The sequence below is a fragment of the Balaenoptera physalus genome, assembly GCF_965194825.1.
Source record: "Balaenoptera physalus genome assembly, chromosome: 1".
Taxonomy (NCBI): Eukaryota; Metazoa; Chordata; class Mammalia; order Artiodactyla; family Balaenopteridae; genus Balaenoptera; species Balaenoptera physalus.
Genome location: NC_138882.1, coordinates 87,540,276 through 87,559,915, shown reverse-complemented (window position 1 = coordinate 87,559,915; position 19,640 = coordinate 87,540,276). Strand labels below are relative to the sequence as shown.

The window sequence follows — 19,640 nt, the reverse complement described above, 5'->3', positions numbered from 1 at the left end:
AGAGGTTATTGGGCTGAGAAAAGAGGTTGAATTCTGGAAGCTGATGTTGATAAAGAGCAGATTCAAAAATGAGGGATTGGGAGTGGTAGAGGATAGGAATGAGGAAAAGCACAAATCAAAAAAAGTTATAAGTAAAAATATATTTTAATATATATGTATATGTATTTATATATATATATATATATATATATATATATATATATATATAAGAATATATAAGAATACATATATTCTTCAAATCAGTAAGTGAAAGATGAATAGCCCAGTTAAAAGAAGGGAAAGGATAGGTTACAGGAAATCTACAAAAGATGTTCAAACAATAGAACTTCAAATACCATAGTATTTAGGGAAATGTAAGTTTTTAAGAAAATAAGATATTATTTTTTGCCTATTAGATGGACAAGTATTCAGAGATTGAAAGTAATCTATATTGGTGATACTTAAAAAAACAAGAATGAAGCATAAATTGCTATAACCGTTTTGGTGTGTAATTTGGCAATACCTATTAAAATTCTGGATGTTCATATCCTGTAACCCAGCATTTATATTTCTAATATTTTGAGGAATGTAGCCCACAAAATATTTCCACAAGTACCCAGAGATATATGTACAGGATATCCATTGCAATGTTGGTATAACAATAAGAAATTCGAGGGACTTCCCTGGCAGCGCAGCAGTTAAGAATCCGCCTGCCAATGCTGGTCCGGGAAGATCCCACAAAGCAAGATGCCACGGAGCAACTAAGCCTGCGCACCACAATTACTGAGCCTGCGCTCTAGAGCCTGTGAGCCACAAGTACTGAAGCCTGCGTTCCACAAGTACTGAAGCCCGCGCGCCTAGAGCCCGTGCTCCGCAACAAGAGAAGCCACCGCAATGAGAAGCCCACGCACTGCAACGAAGGGTAGCCCCCGCTCACCATAACTAGAGAAAGTCTGTGCGCAGCAACGAAGACCCAATGCAGCCAAAAACAAATAAATTAATTAATTAAAAAAAGAAGAAATTTGAGACAGCCCAAATGCCTATTTATAGAGAAAATGGACCGTGGGATATCTATGTAATGGAATACCTGCGTGCTCAGCAGCCATTAAAAAGAATGAAATGGATTTATATGTATTAAAATGGAAAGATGTCCAAGATATACTGTTAAATGAAAAAGCATAAAACAAGTATTATTTTGTAAATAATAATAAATTATGGTAAATATAGAAATTGAAGCTGGAGAAATCCACCAAACTGTTAACAGTATATCTCTAGAGAGTGGGATTAATAGGAGATTTCTATCTTTTTGGTGTGTATCTCTGTAATGTTTGAATGTACTATGACTTTACATTACATTTATAATTATGCAAAACAGAAAGATATAATAATTTTGTTTTAAGGTCCATCACTAAATAGATGGTACCTATTATAGTGAGTGGTTTTGTTTCAGGCTTTAGTTTTTCCTGGAAAGAAAGGGATAATACCCTTGCCTTCCCTCAGTTCCTTCACACAATTTGAAATGGTATGGTCAAGGGCAAGAGAAATTTGGAAACTGAAAATATTTTTTAATCGCTATAATTAGTGTTACCTGGGAAAATAAAAGTTTGGGGGCTGGGACTATACCTCATTCTCCATTCTGTCCTGAGGATCCAGCACAGTGATTGACACACAGTAGGCATTCAGTAAATATTTAATAAATATAGCACATCTTTCAGGAGAGTTACTTTTTTAAGGTGTGATGATAGTTTAAAATTTTGTCTAATTGAAACAAATTAATTTTGACTACATGATATGCCCATGGTACAATATAAGCCACCCAATTCTCACCTTGAAGCCCTGGAGTGCATCCCTCCAGAAATATTCTGTATACTTATAAGCATACACACACACACACACACACACACACAAACGCGCACACACATGCACACACATCCTATGGAAGTTTTTTTAAATGAACCAAATAAAACCTTAGAGGAAATAGTAGTAAATTTTGCATTTGAAGTATATGTACATGTATAATAACTAATGCTAAGTGAAATAGTTTTGACTTTTCTGATCCAAATGTCCTAAGTAAATTCTTTTTGAGGAAAAGGGGAGATTTTAGAGCTTCACTGTTCTTGTTGGCAAGTAATTCTCAAACTTGAGCATACATTGCAGTCACCTAGAAGGGCTGGTTAAAACACAGGTGCTGACACCTCCAAAGTTCCTGATTCATTAAAGCTGGAATGGGGGTTCAAGAATTCACATTTCTAACAATTTCTCAGGTTATGCTACTAGTGCAGAGAATCATCGCAGAGACCAAAGAAGCTGGCTACTGACCCAACTTCTACCACCCATGTGATCCTACTTAAAAGGTATTACTTGAGCCATTAACCTTGGCTGCCCCAGCCCCAGCAGAGTTGTGGAAATATACTTCTACTGATCTAGGCTCCAATTTAATCTAGTGGGATCATTTTCTCACTCAATATGGGAGTGTCTGAAACTTGATCCTGTTTTAGTTGAACTATTCATGACGCTTCTGAGTTCAGTGTGGGAGTGGGGAAGGGAGAGAGCCACCAACCACTCTCCTTTTGTAAGAAGGGGTTGATGAAAAGAGGAGAGGCTGCCAAGAGACGTGCTTGAGTAGGAGGAGACTGCCCCATCAACAGCCAGCTTTGGATATCACTCTCTCAAAAGGTAAATAACTACCTGTATTGCCTTCCTGGTAAAGTTTTTATGGGAATAATTCCAACAATTCTTCTGAATTGAATAACACCTTTCTACAAGCTTGGGGAATACTAGGGAAATGACTGAGGGAAGTAAAGAGCTTTTCTTCCTTAGAGATTTTTTGAAAAGCGAAATTTTCATTTGAGAAGGGATGTCTTGGGCACAGTCGTGTTTGAGGCAAATTAGGGGGAACTTCTGTTAGTCCTATTAGCTAGAGGAAGTCTTTGATTTTAGGGATTATCGTTAAGAAATCTTCATTATTGTATTTCTTCACCATCACCTCTCCCTTCAGACTAAACTTATGGCCACGAAAGAATCTGGGTCTTTTTAAGTTTTGGGTTTTTTGTTTTTTGGGGTTTTTTTTAAGAAATATAGGGCACTACAGATGGGAAAAATTAAGTGACTTGGGAAGAGAACACAAGGAAAGGAGAAGGTGATTGATCTTTCTGGAAAGTGTTAAGTGAAAGAGGGACTGACATTGCTATAGATTTGTAAGTAAGTACGGTTATTCTGTTTCTTACTTTAGCAAGACCAAATTTTACATAAACCAATAGATTCAGGCCCTACCTCTTTTTCCCTATGCTAGTCCCGAGCAGTGCTGCTATTCAACCCAAACAAAACAGGAACTTAAGTGCTACTTTCAAAAATTCTAGGGCAGTTCTTCTCTTTGGAAAACAGATCTTGAATTTACCACTTTATCTGTCATTTGTATCTGTCAAGAAAAGCTATTTTATCTAAGGGTTTTCAGAAGAACGGAAACTGAATATCCAAGTCTCCAATAATTTATTGTGATCTTTTCCCATTCTAAAAACTTTAAACCTAATTTTGTATTAAAAATCTTGTTTTCTTTTTCTTAAAGAGAGACCTCCAACTTGTATAAACTTCAGACCCTATAAAACCTGGATCAGATCCTTACATTTGAAAATAAGAGCCAAGAACATACGTCATACTTGAAACCAAAACAACATCATCCTTTTTCTTTTCTCTTTTCAATAAGAATGTGTTTTGCTTTTTTTTTTTTTAATAATGAAGCTGCTTTTCTTTTTTTTTTTTTAATTTAGGGAAGGCTCTTTTATTTATTTATTTATTTTTATATTTATTTTTGGCTGTGTTGGGTCTTCGTTTCTGTGCGAGGGCTTCCTCTAGTTGCGGCAAGCGGGGGCCACTCTTCATCGCGGTGCGCGGGCCTCTTCACTATCGCGGCCTCTCTTGTTGCGGAGCACAGGCTCCAGACGCGCAGGCTCAGTAGTTGTGGCTCACGGGCCCAGTTGCTCCGCGGCATGTGGGATCTTCCCAGACCAGGGCTCGAACCCGTGTCCCCTGCATTAGCAGGCAGATTCTCAACCACTGCACCACCAGGGAAGCCTGTGTTTTACTTTTTAAGGGAGAGAGAGGAAAGATAGCCTAACAGGGGCAAAATTAGTTTGTTGAAATTTGGCAGCTATGAGTGAGAAGTTTGAATAAGTAAACTAGAGAACTTTGACTCAAAGTTCAGGAATTCAGATTTAATTGGAGGAGAAGAAGAATCAAAGATAACTTGACGTTTTCAAATTTCCAGACATTGAAGGTTGTCCGTCCCTCTGTAGCATACAAGGCTGTTTGCAAACCGCCCCCTACCTGAAATTCTCTCATCTCTTCTAGTTTTCCTACTTGTAACTATTCCATCTGTGGTTCCTTGACCTCTTTCCTCCACCATAAATGCAGACATTCCCTTGTTTCTAATTCTCCTTTGACCATCTCATCTACTCCTGTGATTCAACTATCCTGTCCTTGGGTGACTATCAGCTCTAAAGATTTCGCTCTTCTTTATGCCTAAACTTCAGTCCCATGTTTTTGCCTCCTGAGCATAAGCCACACCAGTACCTTTAAATTCACCCTACCCCCAGGGGCTTTGCAGGAATGATTAGCAGGCTGATGCGACAAGATTACTTTTAAAGGTTCCTTCCAACTCTGAGATTCTATGATTTTATACCTTTCATTTTCATGTATTGTCAGCTCCAACATACTGAATTAAGCAGTATTTCCCCACAAGTTCCCATGCTTCCTTGTCTCTATCACTGTTCCTTCATCTGGAGTGTACTTTCCTTACTCCAGATTGAGCTTGACCATCACTTGTAGAAAGACTTCTGTGACTAATCCTACCCCAGCTGAGTTTGTTAATCAGACAAGGGTCATCCTGTCCATTCTCACCACCCAACAGAAGCAGAGTGTTCCTTCTGACACTGGAGTCTCTACATCAACAAACATTTCCTACTAGGTGTGGGCACTGTGTTAATCTATGTTGCGAGAAGTCACAAAAAAAAGAACCAAAAACTTTTAGATTTTTGCCCTCTAGAAGCTCATATTAATGGAAGAATTTCAGGTTAATTGCTGTCTCATGCACCCTCCACATTCCTGCCAGTCTAATATTTCTAAAACCACCATCTAATGGTATAATTTCCATGCTTAAAAGCTTTTAATGGCTCCCCACTGATTGCAAAGTTGAGTCCAGAGTCTTTAAAGTGACATATAAGGCCCCTAGGAGACTGCTTCTGCCCATTCGGTGGGAGAATACATCTCAAATACTTACTGAACGCTTACTGTTTCTCAAATATACTATGCTGTCCTCCCTTAAACTTTCATGTTTGTACTTGAAATATCTTCTCTCCTGCTTCTCCCCTTTCCCACTTTTATCAGCTTGGTAAACTCCTACTCATTCTCAGGCCTCAATTCAATTCAGGTATTTGCCTCTTCAGTGAAACCTTCCTGATTCTTCCCTTTGGGTTCCTTTCACACTTTTATCAGCGATTGCTTTGGAATTATTTATTTTCATTCAGGAGGTATATATTTTTATTTATTTTTCTCTTTAACTTTATAAAATGGAGATGGTTTACATAGTATATAAAATCATAGCTAGAAATTTGTAGTAAGGAGAATAAATGATAGAAACACAAGTCTCTTGAAACGCAATAACGGAGAGAAGTTGGAAAATTATGAACTATCCAGACTGTAAAGGGTCTACTGAGATATGTAAGTACCAGGGTAAAATAATATGACCTTTTTGAGGGACTGTAATGAATAAAGAGAAGGTACATGCCTGCAAATGTAATGAGATAGTAAAGAAATATATCTAGAAAGTGACATCTGAGGTATATACAAATGGATAAAGACACAGGCATGGTATTAAAACTGCAATGAAATTGCTTTTCTCACTACAACTCAGTTATCAGCAAGTACATATTGAATACCCAGTTAAGTGCTAGGATGCATTTCCCATTCCAGTTACAAAAATTCAAGAGAAGAGCTTTGGCCCAGCTTGGATGTCTACCCCAGACTGCTGAACTGTGGCAGCCAGCATGGTGGAGCCATGTCAGAACACGGCAGCTCTCACAATAGCCACATGGATGGACAGGAGGGGAAGTGTGGGGCAGACAATTTCATAGAGGCCCACTACCTTCTGTTCTGGCATTTATCATTCTAATACCGGTGTCATAGTTGTATGGATATGTCATCTCCCATACCAGACTGTAGGTTTCCTAAAGACAGAAATCAGGCCTTGTTATATACCTTTTTATGCCCACAGAACCTAGTTTTTGTGCTTTACTTATTAAATGGTAAATGGTGCACTGAAAGCAAATTGAAAGTTGATAGAGTTCATATAGTAATAGAGACAGATCTGTTTGCAATCTCTAGTTCCCAAACCACACAAGTCTGTAGGTAAAATAAAGTGACAAGAGCAATGATAAAGGAGAATTTCTTGACTCTCCCATACCCTAGGACTGAGGTTTGAGTGAACTCAGGGGAGGTGGGTCAAAAAACACTTTGCCTCATAGAGACTGTATTGTCAGAATATTACCTCTGCTCTGACTCTAGCTAAACCCACAACCTAGACTATCTCTTCCCTTAGGATGAATTTTTCACCAGGGAAATTTCTAGTTAGAAATAAACCAGATGTCTGGAAGACCAATTCCCAACCATCATAAAGACTTGTTTTTTTTTGTTTGTTTTAAAGATTTAATTTTATTTATTTTTGGCTATGTTGGGTCTTCGTTGCTGCGCCGGGCTTTCTCTAGTTTGTGGTGAGCGGGGGCTACTCTTCATTGCCATGTGCGGGCTTCTCCTTGTGGTGGCTTCTCTTGTTACGGAGCACGGGCTCTAGGTGCACGGGCTTCAGTAGCTGTGGCACGTGGGCTCAGTAGTTGTGGCTTGCGGGCTGTAGAGTGCAGGCTCAGTAGTTGTGGTGCACAGGCTTAGTTGCTCCGCGGCATGTGGGATCTTCCCAGAACAGGGCTCAAAGCCGCATCCCCCGCATTGGCAGGCGGATTCTTATCCATTGCACCACCAGGGAAGTCCCAAGACTTGTTTTGACACTTAAATTCTGGGACACACACAGGCTAAGCTTAAACTGGAATCCTTTCTTCAAGTCATATCATACATTGAATATCTATTACATTTCTAGCACCAAATGAACCGTATGTAACCCAGAGTAGTTGTCAGCACTTTGAACTGTGGAACTTCTTAGCCTCCCCTCTCTGCAGCTGTTACACACTATCAATACAGCACAACTGTGATATGGGAAGAGTTTGCTCTAGAACTCCACTTGAATGAAAAAGTAAAACAGCATTGACTTCCAGACACTCCATAGCAAGAGAAAAGGTGCAAGAAATGAGGAACATAGTAAACTCAGGGAGGATAATAATAGCGAACACTTATATATCAGTTGTTAAGTGCCAGGCACTGTGCTGTGTTCTACATACACTTATTTATTTAATTTCAACATCTGCGTCATAGGATTATTGTATTATTATCCCCATTTTACAGATGAGGAAACCAAGGCTCTAAAAAGTTAAGTAACTTGCTCAGGATCACCAAGCTTTATTAGAGCCAGGATCCAAATCCAGAGGGACTGACTACAGAATTCATGTTCTCCGCTACCATCTTATATTTCATGACTGCTATTGAATTGTTCTCATTGGGGGTTGACTTATCTGGGAGGAAAGCCCTTTGCCCCTCCAAAACCAAGAATTGCACGGACAAGCAAGAATTTCCAATGAGCTCTCTCTAAGCTGTTCCCTCTTCAGCTCTTCAGAGGACACCCCCACGAACACATAGTGATCTCTGGAGCCAATGAGTTCTGTATGCCCAAGAATTTTTGATTTCTGATAATATACTTGCAGTGCAGGAAAATTGTTCTTTTCCCTGCCTTCATCAAGCCTAATACTTTTTTTTAACATTTATTTATTTATTTTGGCTGCGCCGGGTCTTAGTTGCTGCACACAGGATCTTCGTTGTGGCGTGCAGGATCCTTAGTTGTGGCATGTGGGCTTCTTAGTTGCAGCATGCAGGATCTAGTTCCCTGACCAGGAATCAAACCCATGACCCCTCCATTGGGAGCAGGAAGTTTTACCCACTGGACCACCAGGGAAGTCCCTTGATACATTCAAATGAAGATATGTAACATATTAGTTATGAAACATAGTAATAAATGAACTGTTATGAACCCATGGCCCAGTTTAAAACATATAGCATTACCATTTCAGTGCATCTACCTGTGTGTTCTTTCCTTTAAATCATCTTCCTGCCTCCCTCCCAGAAGTGATCATTATCATGAATTTTCTATATCACTCCTTTGCTTTTTCTTTTTTTTGGCTGCGCACCCGGGCCACAGCAGTGAAAGCGTCAAGTCTCAACCACTGGACTGCCAGGGAAATCCCTCCTTTGCTTTTTCAAAAATAGATTTATCACATAGGTATGCATCCGTAAATAGTGTATTGTTATTGTAAATAGTGTTTTATTTTGAGATTTATAAAAATAATATAATAATGTATGCAATCTTCTGTAATTTGCTTCTTTCACTCACTAATGTTTCTAAGAGTCACCCATATTATTGGATGCAACTCTAGTTCGTTCACTCATTCTTTTCACTGCTTTATAATATTTGATTGTGACTATACCATAATTTTTGTGATAATTCTCCAGGCTGTGGTCATTTAAGTTGTTTGGTTTTTGCTTGTATGTACAATGCCACAGTAGCATTCTTTTATATTTCTCCTGGTATATACACGGGAGTGGAATTGTTGGGTTGTGGAGAATATGTACATTCAACTTTACGAGGTAATGCTAAATGGTTTTCTACAGGGGATTTTTATCAATTTGTACTTCGATACCACTGATGGGCAGTGTATAAGAACTTTGCATGAGTTACATCCTTGCCAACACTTTGTATTATCAGACTTCTTTTTTTTTTTTTAATAAATTTATTTATTTATTTATTTATTTTTGGCTGTGTTGGGTCTTCGTTTCTGTGCGAGAGCTTTCTCCAGTTGCGGCGAGCGGGGGCCACTCTTCATCGCGGTGCGCGGGCCTCTCACTGTCGCGGCCTCTCCCGTTGAGGAGCACAGGCTCCAGACACGCAGGCTCAGTAATTGTGGCTCACGGGCCCAGTTGCTCCGCGGCATGTGGGATCCTCCCAGACCAGGGCTCGAACCCGTGTCCCCTGCATTGGCAGGCAGATTCTTAACCGCTGTGCCACCAGGGAAGCCCCTATCAGACTTCTTAATGTCTACCAATCTAGTGGATAAAAAAATAATATCTGTATTTCAATGATTACTAGTGAACTTGAACACCTTTTCATATATTTTTGTACCTTTAATGTTTCTTTTTTTTAACGCCAGTTCATGTCTTTTGCTAATTTTCCTATTATTTGTCCTTTACTTATTCAGTTGGAGGAGTTATTTTTTTAACTTTGGATACTAATCCTTTTTTAGAAATATGTTTCTCCGAGTTTGTGATTTGTATTTTTACTTACTTTATCGTGTCTGTGGTGATCAGGAGTTCTTAACTCTGAAGTTAAACTTATCCATCTTTTAAAATATATGTTGTGCCATTTGTGTCTGGTTTAAGAGATCTTTTCCTATCCTGAGGTCATAAAAACATTCTGTATTTTCTTCTAAACATTTTAAAGTTTGCTCTTGACCATAGACGTGTTTTTTAAAATCGATATCCTATTTTCCAGTATCACTTATTAAATAGTCCATTCTTTTTCTGCAGTCAAAAATGCCCATTCTGTTATAACTCAAGTTTCCCTAAATGTGCAATTTGTTTCTGGGCTTTCTAGTCTGCTCAAATGGTCTATTATCTACACATGCACATATACCCCATGTCAAAAATGCTATAGCGGGCTTCCCTGGTGGTGCAGTGGTTAAGAATCCGCCTGCCAATGCAGAGGACACGGGTTCGAGCCCTGGTCTGGGAAAATCCCACATGCCGCGGAGCAACTTAAGCCCGTGAGCCACAATTGCTGAGCCTGCGTGTCTGGAGCCTGTGCTCCGCAACAAGAGAGGCCGTGATAGTGAGAGGCCCGCGCGCCGCGATGAAGACTGGCCCCCACTTGCCACAACTAGAGAAAGCCCTCGCACAGAAACGAAGACCCAACACAGCCATAAATAAATAAATAAATAAATTTATTTAAAAAAAAAATACTATAGGTCTGTAATAAACCTTAATAACTGATATGGGAAATCTCCCCACCCTATTCTTCTTCTTTAGAATGTCTTTTTAATTCTTGGGCCTGTGAGCTCCCATACACAATTAAGAAAATCAGTTTGTCAGTTTTCTCAAAAAACCCTGATGGGATTTTGGTGGAGTTACACTGCCTCTGTTAATTTGGGGAGAGTTGGAATTAACAGTTCTACCATGTTGAATCCATAACTTTGGCATATCTCTCTATTTACTTAGGTGTTTTTAATGACTTTCAGTAAAGTTTGATAATTTTTTCCAAACAGGTCCTGCTCAACTTTTCTTAGATTTATTTTTAAATACCTTATATATTCTTATGCTATTGTAAATAATGTGTTGTTGTGTTTTTTCTTTGACCACGTCACATGGCTTGCAAGATCTTAGTTCCCCGACCAGGGATTGAACCTGGGCCACGGCAGTGAAAGTGCTGAGTCCTAACCACTGGACGCCAGGGAATTCCCAACGGTGTCTTTTTTACATTACATTTGCTTATTGTTTGTTACTGGCATTTAGAAATGCAATTGACTTGTGTATCTCATCCAGACACCTTGCTAAATTGCCTATTTCTCATATTTTCTGTAGACTGTTCTGAAGGAAATGATATCTGTGAATAATGAACATTTTTGTTTTTTCCTTTTAAATCTTTATTTCTTTTTTCTTTTTTTTCTTTCTTTATCTTATTTTACTGCACTGGCTAGAACCTCCAGAATGATGTTGAATAAAGTGAAGCTAGTGAACATCTTTGTCTTGTTCCTGATTTTAAAAGGAAAATCTTTCAACTTTTGACCATTAAGTAGGATGTTTGCTATACATTTTTTGTTGTTGTTGGTAACTTTATTGGGTTAAAGGTGTTCCCTTCTACCCCTATTTTGCTAAGAATATTAATATGGGCATTTTATATTAGTATTGAAATTTATCAAATGCTTTTTCTGCAACAACTGAGGTATTCATATGGTTTATATATATATATACATGCTACACTTCTACTTCTGGGATAAACTCAGCTTGGTATCTATATCCATCAAGGCTTACTTGCAGAGAACAGAAACCATTCTAGCTATTCTAAGCAGAAAGGGATTTAATACATGGAATTAGGATGTTTTTAGTTTCACATTACCAAAAAACCCCCCAAAGCCAACTCAAATGTGATTAAACAATATATGGAAAAGTATGAGTTTGCTCAGTGTTGAATGCATGGTTCTATAAATCAAGCTTGTTAATTGTATTAATCAAATATTCTATATCTTCACTGATTTCTGTCTAGTTGACCTATCAATCATTGAGAAGAATGTGTTTATTATCCACTACAATTTTTATCAATTTCTCCCTATAGTCCTATTGTTTTCTTATTTCTCTTGAGACTATTTTATTAGGTGCATACAATTTAGAACTGTTACATCTTCCTACTGAATTTTGCCCTTCATCATAATGTTATTCCTCTGTATCCCTAATAATGCTTCTGGTCTTAAGGTCTATTTTGTCTGACATTAATACAGCACCTCAGTTTTCTTTTGGTGAGTATTTACTTAGTATACATTTTACTTTCAATGTTTTTATGCCTTTAAATTTAGGTGAGTCTCTTATAAACAGCATATAGTTGGATTGGGGCCAAGACCGAAAAATAGATGTTTGTCATTTTTTGTCTGCTCAACATCCAAAACCTCTTCTTACTTGAGGGAAATCTTCCTTTATGTGAGTCTGTGAGAGGCAGAACATCATTTTCACTACAGCGCCTAGAGATACCAAATATTCCCTCTTCCACCCTGTGGTGGCTAAAGTGCTGGGGCATGACTCAGCCTTGACCAGTCGGATGCTCCAGCCAGGGTCTGGAATATTGAATGACACAAAGATGACACAATTTATAATTCAGGCATGGCAGAGGCAGCAGTATCCAATGACGGTAACAGCAGTGCTCAGCAACAGCAGTGTCCAGTGGTGGTAGTATCCAGTGCCGACAGTGCCCTAACCAGACTTTTCCTGTGCTGACCTTGGCTGTGGTTCTCAATGCCTGGCCTCTCTTGGTTTCTGCTTGTTTTATAGGACCAGTTCTCCTTCTGCTTGATTCTGGAAGCCACCTGATCTCTTTATAATAAATACCCTTTTTTGCTTAACTAAAGGAAACCCTGTTTCTACCGCTTGCAAACAAGAATCCTGACTGATATAAAAGTGTTCTTTCTTTCTCTGGAATTGATGAAGAGGAGATAATATGAAAGGGGAATATGTGAGGTCTGGATTTTCTGGAGCCGTTCTTGTTACAACAGGAAAGCCAGCCTCGGTATAAAATCAACATAGAAGAAAGGTAGACATATAAAGGCAGAACCCTGATTAACGCCTTGAATCTCTGGATCCAACCATACCTAAAGTTATCCTTACTCTGGACTTCAGTCTTATAAGTCAATAAATTTCATGTATTATTTAATCTCACTTAAGTGGACTTTTCTGTGTCTTGCAACCAAACACATCCTACCTGATACCTTTCCATTCTGCCTTTGAAAATGAATCCCTCGTTTGATTCTGCAATAGGCTTTTAGCCGCTATTCTTTCTTTCCTAGTTGAACTCCTCATAAACTATTTAAAATCTTGGTGTCTTCATTTCCTCACTGCCCTTTCCTGCTTAATCCACTGAAGTCTGGATTCCTTCTTTACCACTCAGCTAACACTATCCTTTTACATCAGCAACAGTCTTCTCCTTTCTTAATTCAATGCCACATTCTCAAAGTCATTCATTCATTCAATGAGCATCTTTACATGCTCACTTTTGCAAAGTGTAGTGCTACTGTCATTCATTGAACAGATACTTATTGAACATCTAATGTATGCCAGACTTTTAGATAAAAAAACAAATTATATAGGGTCTTTAGTCTCATGTAGGATTACTATTTTATGAGACTAGACAGAAACTAATGATAATAAACTATAGTGAATGTTACTAGAATATCTCCCTAGGAAATTAACATTTAAGCTAAGGCCTAAAAGTTGAATATAGAAGGATGGGAGTAATGCAAAGATAATGTTAATAGAAAAGGCATGGAGGCAAAGGAGGATCATGCAAAACTCATGGAACTGTGAGAAGCCCAGCACTGCTGGGTAAAAAAGTACAAAGAAGAGAGTGGCAAGAAACAAGATGAGACCAAATCGTGGACAGCCTTGAAACCCCATCAAGAAGTTTGAAGACAGTGGGAAGCTGATGAAGGATTTTAATCAGAAGACTGATTGATTTACATTTGTTAAAGATTGCTTTGTGGTTTGGAGGAGAATAAGAGTGTTTTCAGGAGATCAGAGAGTATTTGCAGGTGTCTGGCATTTGGTGGCCTAGAGCACAGGGGTGGCCATAGGGATAAAGAAAAGGGAATTGATCTGAGACATATTTGGGAAGTAGGCCCAAAAGGATATTAACAGAGGTAGAGCGTGATAAGCCACTGAAATGTGGAACGCAAAAATACACATGACCCTGCCCTGAAAGAGCACTGTAGAAAGGATAAGGCACATAAAGAATGTAATACATACGTAAATGAGATACATATCTTAAAGACGGTACAAATATCTACCAATCTTCCCCCATTTTCCAGCTACCAGACTAGTTTTCTCTCATCTTCAGTTTAGGAACACTTCCTTACAATTCTCTGCCAAGGTACAACTCTGCCCATTATGAACGCATTTCTTGATATTCTTTCACAGAGCAATTTAGTTCCTCACCATCCCAATTAATCTTTTATAAAACAATATTTTAGCTTTCTCTATGTGTCACCAAAAGTCCCATTAAACCATTTTTCACAACAAATCTATCGGCATTTTTTCTCTCTAGGCTTGGATAATGTTCAGGGCTCTTTCTCTCATGATGTGCTTTTCATGAGCTCCCCAGAAATTCCCTCACTAGGGTTATCTAACTGCAGATCCCTCCAGGTCAATGTTTCTCCTCTGATTGGTCTTTACAATGCTGAATCCGAGTTTACCTCCAGCCATTTTCTATTAAGGTAACCGTCATCTTAGCAGGAAGCTCTGTTGGGCTAGATCCTCTTTTATGTGACCCCCAGGCTGGTCCCTCTCTGTGGTCCATATCTGGTCCTCAAGAAAAAAAAAAATTCCCCTTGATCAATTCAATCTCAACACTGCCTTCTTCTCTACTGCCACAGGCTTCTACAGCCAACCTCTTTTCTTTCTTTCTTTTTTCAAATTTTGTTTTACTATGGTAAGAACACTTAACATGAGATATACCTTCTCAACAAATTTTTAAGTGTATGATACATTATCATTAACTACACGTACAATGTCATACAGCAGATCTCTAGAGTTTATCCATCTTGCTTCACTGAAACTTTATGCCTCTTGATTAGTAATTCCCCATGACTAATGATGTTGAGCATTTTTTCATGTACTTATCGGCCATTTGTATATCTTCCTTAGAGAAATATCTGTTCACATCCTTTGCCCAATTTTTAATTGGGTTGTCTTATTATTTAGTTGTAAGAATACTTTAGATATTCTAGATACAAATCCCTTATCAGATATAAGATTTGCGAACATTTTCTTCCATTGTGTGGGTTTTTTCACTTTCGTGATAGTGTCTTTTGAAGCTCAAAAGTTTTAAATTTTGAAGAAGTCCAATTTATCTATTTTTTTTTCTTTTGTTGCCTGTGATTTTGATGTCATATCTAAAAATCCTTTGCCAAATCCAAAGTTATGAAAATTTACTCCTTTCTTTTCTTCTGAGTTTTATAGTTTTAGTTCTCACATTTGGGTCTTTGATCTATTTTGAGTTAATATTTATATATGGTGTGAAGAAAGGGTCCAACTTCATTCTTTTGCATATGGCTATTCAGTTGTCCAAGCACCATTTGTTTTGTTTCCTCATTGAATGGTATTGGCACCCTTCTAAAAAATCAGTTGACAATACATATATGAGTTTATTTCTGTACTCTCAATTCTATTCCATTGATCTATATGTCTATCCTTATGCCAATACGACACTATCTCAATAACTGTAGCTTTATGGTGAGTTTTGAAATTGAGAAGAGGGAGTCCTCTGACTTTGTTCTTTTCAGTATTGTTTTGGTGGATTAAGCTGTCTTTTGTTTTTTGTTTTTTGGGGGTTTTTTGCTGCACCACATGGCATGTAGGATCTTAGTTCCCTGACCAGGGATTGAACCCACACCACGTGCATTGGAAGCTCAGGTTCTTAACCACTGGACCACCAGGGAAGTCCGATTAAGTTTTAATAACTGAACCTGATCACTTCTGCAACATACCTGATTTTTAATTAAGACATGGGAATGACAGCACAAACATAGTGATTAGAAAAAATAAAACAATTTTATGTTCATACCTAATAAGTTAAGACTCTACAAGAAATTACCTAGAGTAAGTACTCAGAATTTGAATAAATATTAGAGAACGATTTGGACTTCACACAGAATTGGGGTGTTCAAGACAATTTTACCTGGATTTAACAGAGCAAGGAAGCCCCAGTTGATTTCTGAGATACACATAATTGCTCATGTTTTGCCTTGGAGTATTTCTTCCGATCTTGCATGTGTGTATTTCTTGAAGGTCACCTATACTAATGTTACCAGTTTCACAAGTGCCTCAAATAAATCTTGCTAATTTTTTTTTTTGAAAACCCTCTGGTTTCAACATAACATTATTAAGAAAATACATATATACATATACAAACCAGTAAACTTGTTTTATCCTTTTTTGTCTAGGAATATGACAAATCTGAAGACATTCCTGAGGAAGTAGCTACAGCTGGACAAGGGTAAAGAGGTGTGTGTTCTCATGGATGATTCAAGCCTGTCCAGCAGTGTTGATGTAGACAAAGGCTTTGCCATTGCCTTTGTTCTTCTTCTTTTTTTGTTCCTAATGGTGATGATTTTTCGGTGTGCCAAGTTGGTGAAGAATCCCTATAAGGTCAGCGCTACAACCACAGAACCATCTCTGAGCTAAACTATGAAAAAGCCTGGTAGACCTCCCTTCACAGGAGATTTGAAATCTTTTATACAGACATTTATGAAACAGACTTTTTATTATTTCACCTCCCTATTTCTCAGCCTTCTCACTCTTGCATTCCACAATAGGCACATGAGGTTAAGTTGAGAATAATAACAAGGATGAAACACAAGCCAGTCTGTGTTGTTCCTATTCAGGAAAATAGTTACCAAAGTGGGACAGAGACAGGTTGAACTTATTGATTAAAATAAGGCCATGGGTTTCAATCCTCCAGTATCTAATATTCTTAAGATAAGACAGTTGGCCATAATTTTATGAGGTAATGTAATATAATATCATGATGCTTGGTAAGGTGCATCTAAAACTAGAAGCCCTCCTAGAGGTGGCCCTAGGAAGTCCCTTTAGTTATGCAAATATAAGGCCAGCAGGAACCTTATAAGATAAGAGTCTTACAGGACCTTTTTAGTGTGTGAGGTTTTATAAAAGGTGATGCCCTGGGGCTTCCCTGGTGGCACAGTGGTTGAGAATCTGCCTGCCAGTGCAGGGGTCGCGGGTTCAAGCCCTGGTCCGGGAAGATCCCACGTGCCGCGGAACAACTAAGCCATGCACCACAACTACTGAGCCCGCGCACCTAGAGCCCGCGAGCCACAGCTACTGAAGCCCATGCGCCTAGACCCCGAGCTCCTCAACAAGAGAAGCCACCGCAATGAAAAGACCACGCACCGCAACGGAGAGTAGCCCCCACTCGCTGCAACTAGAGAAAGCCCGTGCGCAGCAACGAAGACCCAACGCAGCCAAAAAAAAAAAAAAAAAAAAAGCTGATGCCCTTCTCAAGCAGGCAGAGCTCTGTGGTAGAGCGGAACAAATTTGCCTTGGGTGAGCCCCTTAATCTCCCTCAGCCTACATTTCCTCATTTGCTCATTTATAAAATAACATCTAGTGGGTAGAAAAGAGGCCCTCAAAATGATATGTCCATGTCCTTACCCCTGAAATCTATGAATGTGACCTTATTTGGATAAAGGGTCTTTGCAGATGGAAAGTTAAGGATCTCAAGATGAACTCAACCTGGATTAGTGGGGTGAGCCCTAAATCCAATGACAAGTGTCTTTATAAAAGACAGAAGAGAAGACACACAGAGAGAGAGAGAGAGAGATGAAAAGGTCATGTGAAGATGAGAGCAGAGATTGGAGTTCTGCAACCACAGCTAAAGAATCCTTGGTGGGAGCCATCAGAAGCTGGAAGAGGCAAGGAAGTATTCTCCCCAGAGCCTTTGGAGGGAGTGCAGCCCTGCCAACACCTTGATTTTGGACTTCCAGGCTCCAGAACTCTGAGACAAAATTCTATTGTTTTAAGCCACCTAGTTTGTGATAATTTGTTATGGCAGTCACAGGAAGTTAATATATAATACATGATGATGATGATGATGAGTGTCACAATCAGCATCCCAGGGACCTTTTAAGAGAAAAGAGAAGGAAATCATAATGCCTACTCTCCGAAGTCTGAAGTTATGGAAATTTGGTAGAGTGAACTAGGGCTAACCGGCAGGAAAGTCTATAAGACAATTCACTAGAAGGAAAGGAGGCATCTAGGCCACTGACCAAGGCTCAACACAGGTTTGGCTGAAGAGAATTGGTTCTAGCACAGTAAGTAATAGAGACTAAAGCTCTCAAGTCCAGCCAGGCTGGCCAAATGTTCTAGGCAACAGTGACCTCGCACAGGAATGTGAACTAAGAGAGTCATAACCTTGGAAGCTAAGTGTGGGGCATCACTTGGGCTTGTGCAGGGACTTGTACCAGCATGCAGTCACTTCAGAGGAGACTTGTATGCTTGGGACCATGCTGAACCAGGCTTTACCAGCAATACGAAATGGTATGGAGACATAACTCTAGCCATGCACTGTTAGCAGAGACTTGATAATTGTCTGTGTTCCTGATTCCTGGAAGCAGGGCTGCCCCCCTGCTTGGCCTGAGTAAATGCTCAGGATTATTTGAAAATGGAGGCAGGGAAACTGGAGCCTTCCACTGGAGATACTAGACTTTGCCTTCACCAGAACAGATGGTGCTGTATTGGTTAAATTGGAGAAAGAGAGAAAGAGATGATTGTACCCTTATTGGATGAAAAGAAATTCAGGGCAAGGTGCAGGTCGGGGTAAAATGAAAACAGATTAAGATTGAAGCAGTACTTGAGGGTTACATGTGTTCCCCTCCAGAAGCTCAGAAATTAACCTTTTCTCCACCTTCTAAAATAAAATGCAAGACAAACACATGGTTAATGAGAGCATCCATATATAGTCGCTAGAGAGTGACAGGTTTGACTGTTATCCTACTTTCTCCAGTAACCTATCCAAAGGGAAAAAAAAATGCATCAGTCAGAAGAAATGGATCATATGTGGAAGCAGAAAAAGAGGAGCAACCCAAGGCAAACTCACACAGGGCCAGTGTGAATGCTGTTCAGGAAAGAAGGCAATTAGCCATTGGACAGCTGAGTATTTCTAGGCTCAGTAGCCAGATAGTCCTTGGTGTGGACATTCAGGGAGCTGCAGCCCACAGACCTTGGGTCTGTCTGGTTTTATTGCCCACATTATCTCTGTTAATCTGGTGTCCTTAAACATTCCTTTCACTTTCCTTAAACTGGCGGCTTAGAAATCCAGTGGGTCTGCAAAGAAGTTTTATTGGGCCAGACCCCCTCCAGTGTAATCTACAAAGCGTGTGTGGTTGTGTGTTGGGTTTTATATTTGCTTTTTGAGTTGACATTTTAAAATTATTATTGTAAAAGTAACAAATGCACATAATAAAAAAATTTTTTTTTCAATCATTACCTAAGGATAAAAATGCAGAAAGTTCCTAGACATTGCCTTGTTTCCCAATCCTTCTTTCTAGAGCTAACTGCAATTAAAGTAGTTTGTTTTTGCATATATGTGTATCTTTCCAGACATTCTTCTTTTCCTTTTATTTTTAAAGTAATATTTTTGAATAAACTATTTTCATGTTTCAAAATTCAAAAGGTATAAAATGGTGTACTGTAAAAACTCTTACTCTCACTCTTGTCCCCCACCCTTCCATTTGCCCTCTTCAGAGACAACCAGTGTTAATTTCTTAGGTATCCATCCAGTGATATTTTATGTATATGTATAAAAATGTATATTTTTACTATTATTTAACAACTAATAGCATGGTGTATACCATGTTCTGCACTTGTTTTTCTCATTTAATAAAGTATCTTAAAGATCACTTCATATTAATACACAAAGAGATTCCTTAGTCTTTTTTTAAAAACACAGCTGAAAAGTATGCCCCTGTTTCGGTGTGCCATAGTTTGTTTAACCAACCCTTGCTGATGAAAATTTATTTTGTTTCTAAATATTTTGTTATTTCAAACAATGTTGCAGAAGATAATTTAGCACTGTATGTCATTTCAAAGGTATGTATTTTAATTCCTAGAATTTGAATGCTGATTCAGAGTATTGCAGAATTTACAAAATTTTTGAATTAGTTGTCAATATTCAAAACTCA

General features: G+C 38.7%; 1 protein-coding gene across 2 annotated transcripts; it reads left to right on the top strand.

Moving 5' to 3' along the window:
- The first annotated feature begins 2,524 nt into the window (after window positions 1-2,524).
- CTXND2 (cortexin domain containing 2) lies at window positions 2,525-19,640 on the top strand. Of its 2 annotated transcripts, none has more exons than XM_082476068.1 (2): window positions 2,525-2,655; window positions 15,885-19,640. In XM_082476068.1, exon 2 carries the CDS (start codon window positions 15,958-15,960, stop codon window positions 16,123-16,125), a length of 168 nt encoding a protein of 55 aa, XP_082332194.1. In that variant the 5' UTR covers window positions 2,525-2,655; window positions 15,885-15,957; the 3' UTR covers window positions 16,126-19,640. The 2 variants fall into 2 exon arrangements, with proteins under 2 accessions (XP_082332194.1, XP_082332193.1); XM_082476067.1 differs by lacking the exon at window positions 2,525-2,655 and adding an exon at window positions 8,757-8,886 and having other exon boundaries at window positions 9,205-19,640.

Excerpts from the sequence above, each read along its gene's own strand:
- CTXND2 (XM_082476068.1), top strand. The coding sequence starts at position 15,958 with ATGGATGATTCAAGCCTGTCCAGCAGTGTTGATGTAGACAAAGGCTTT.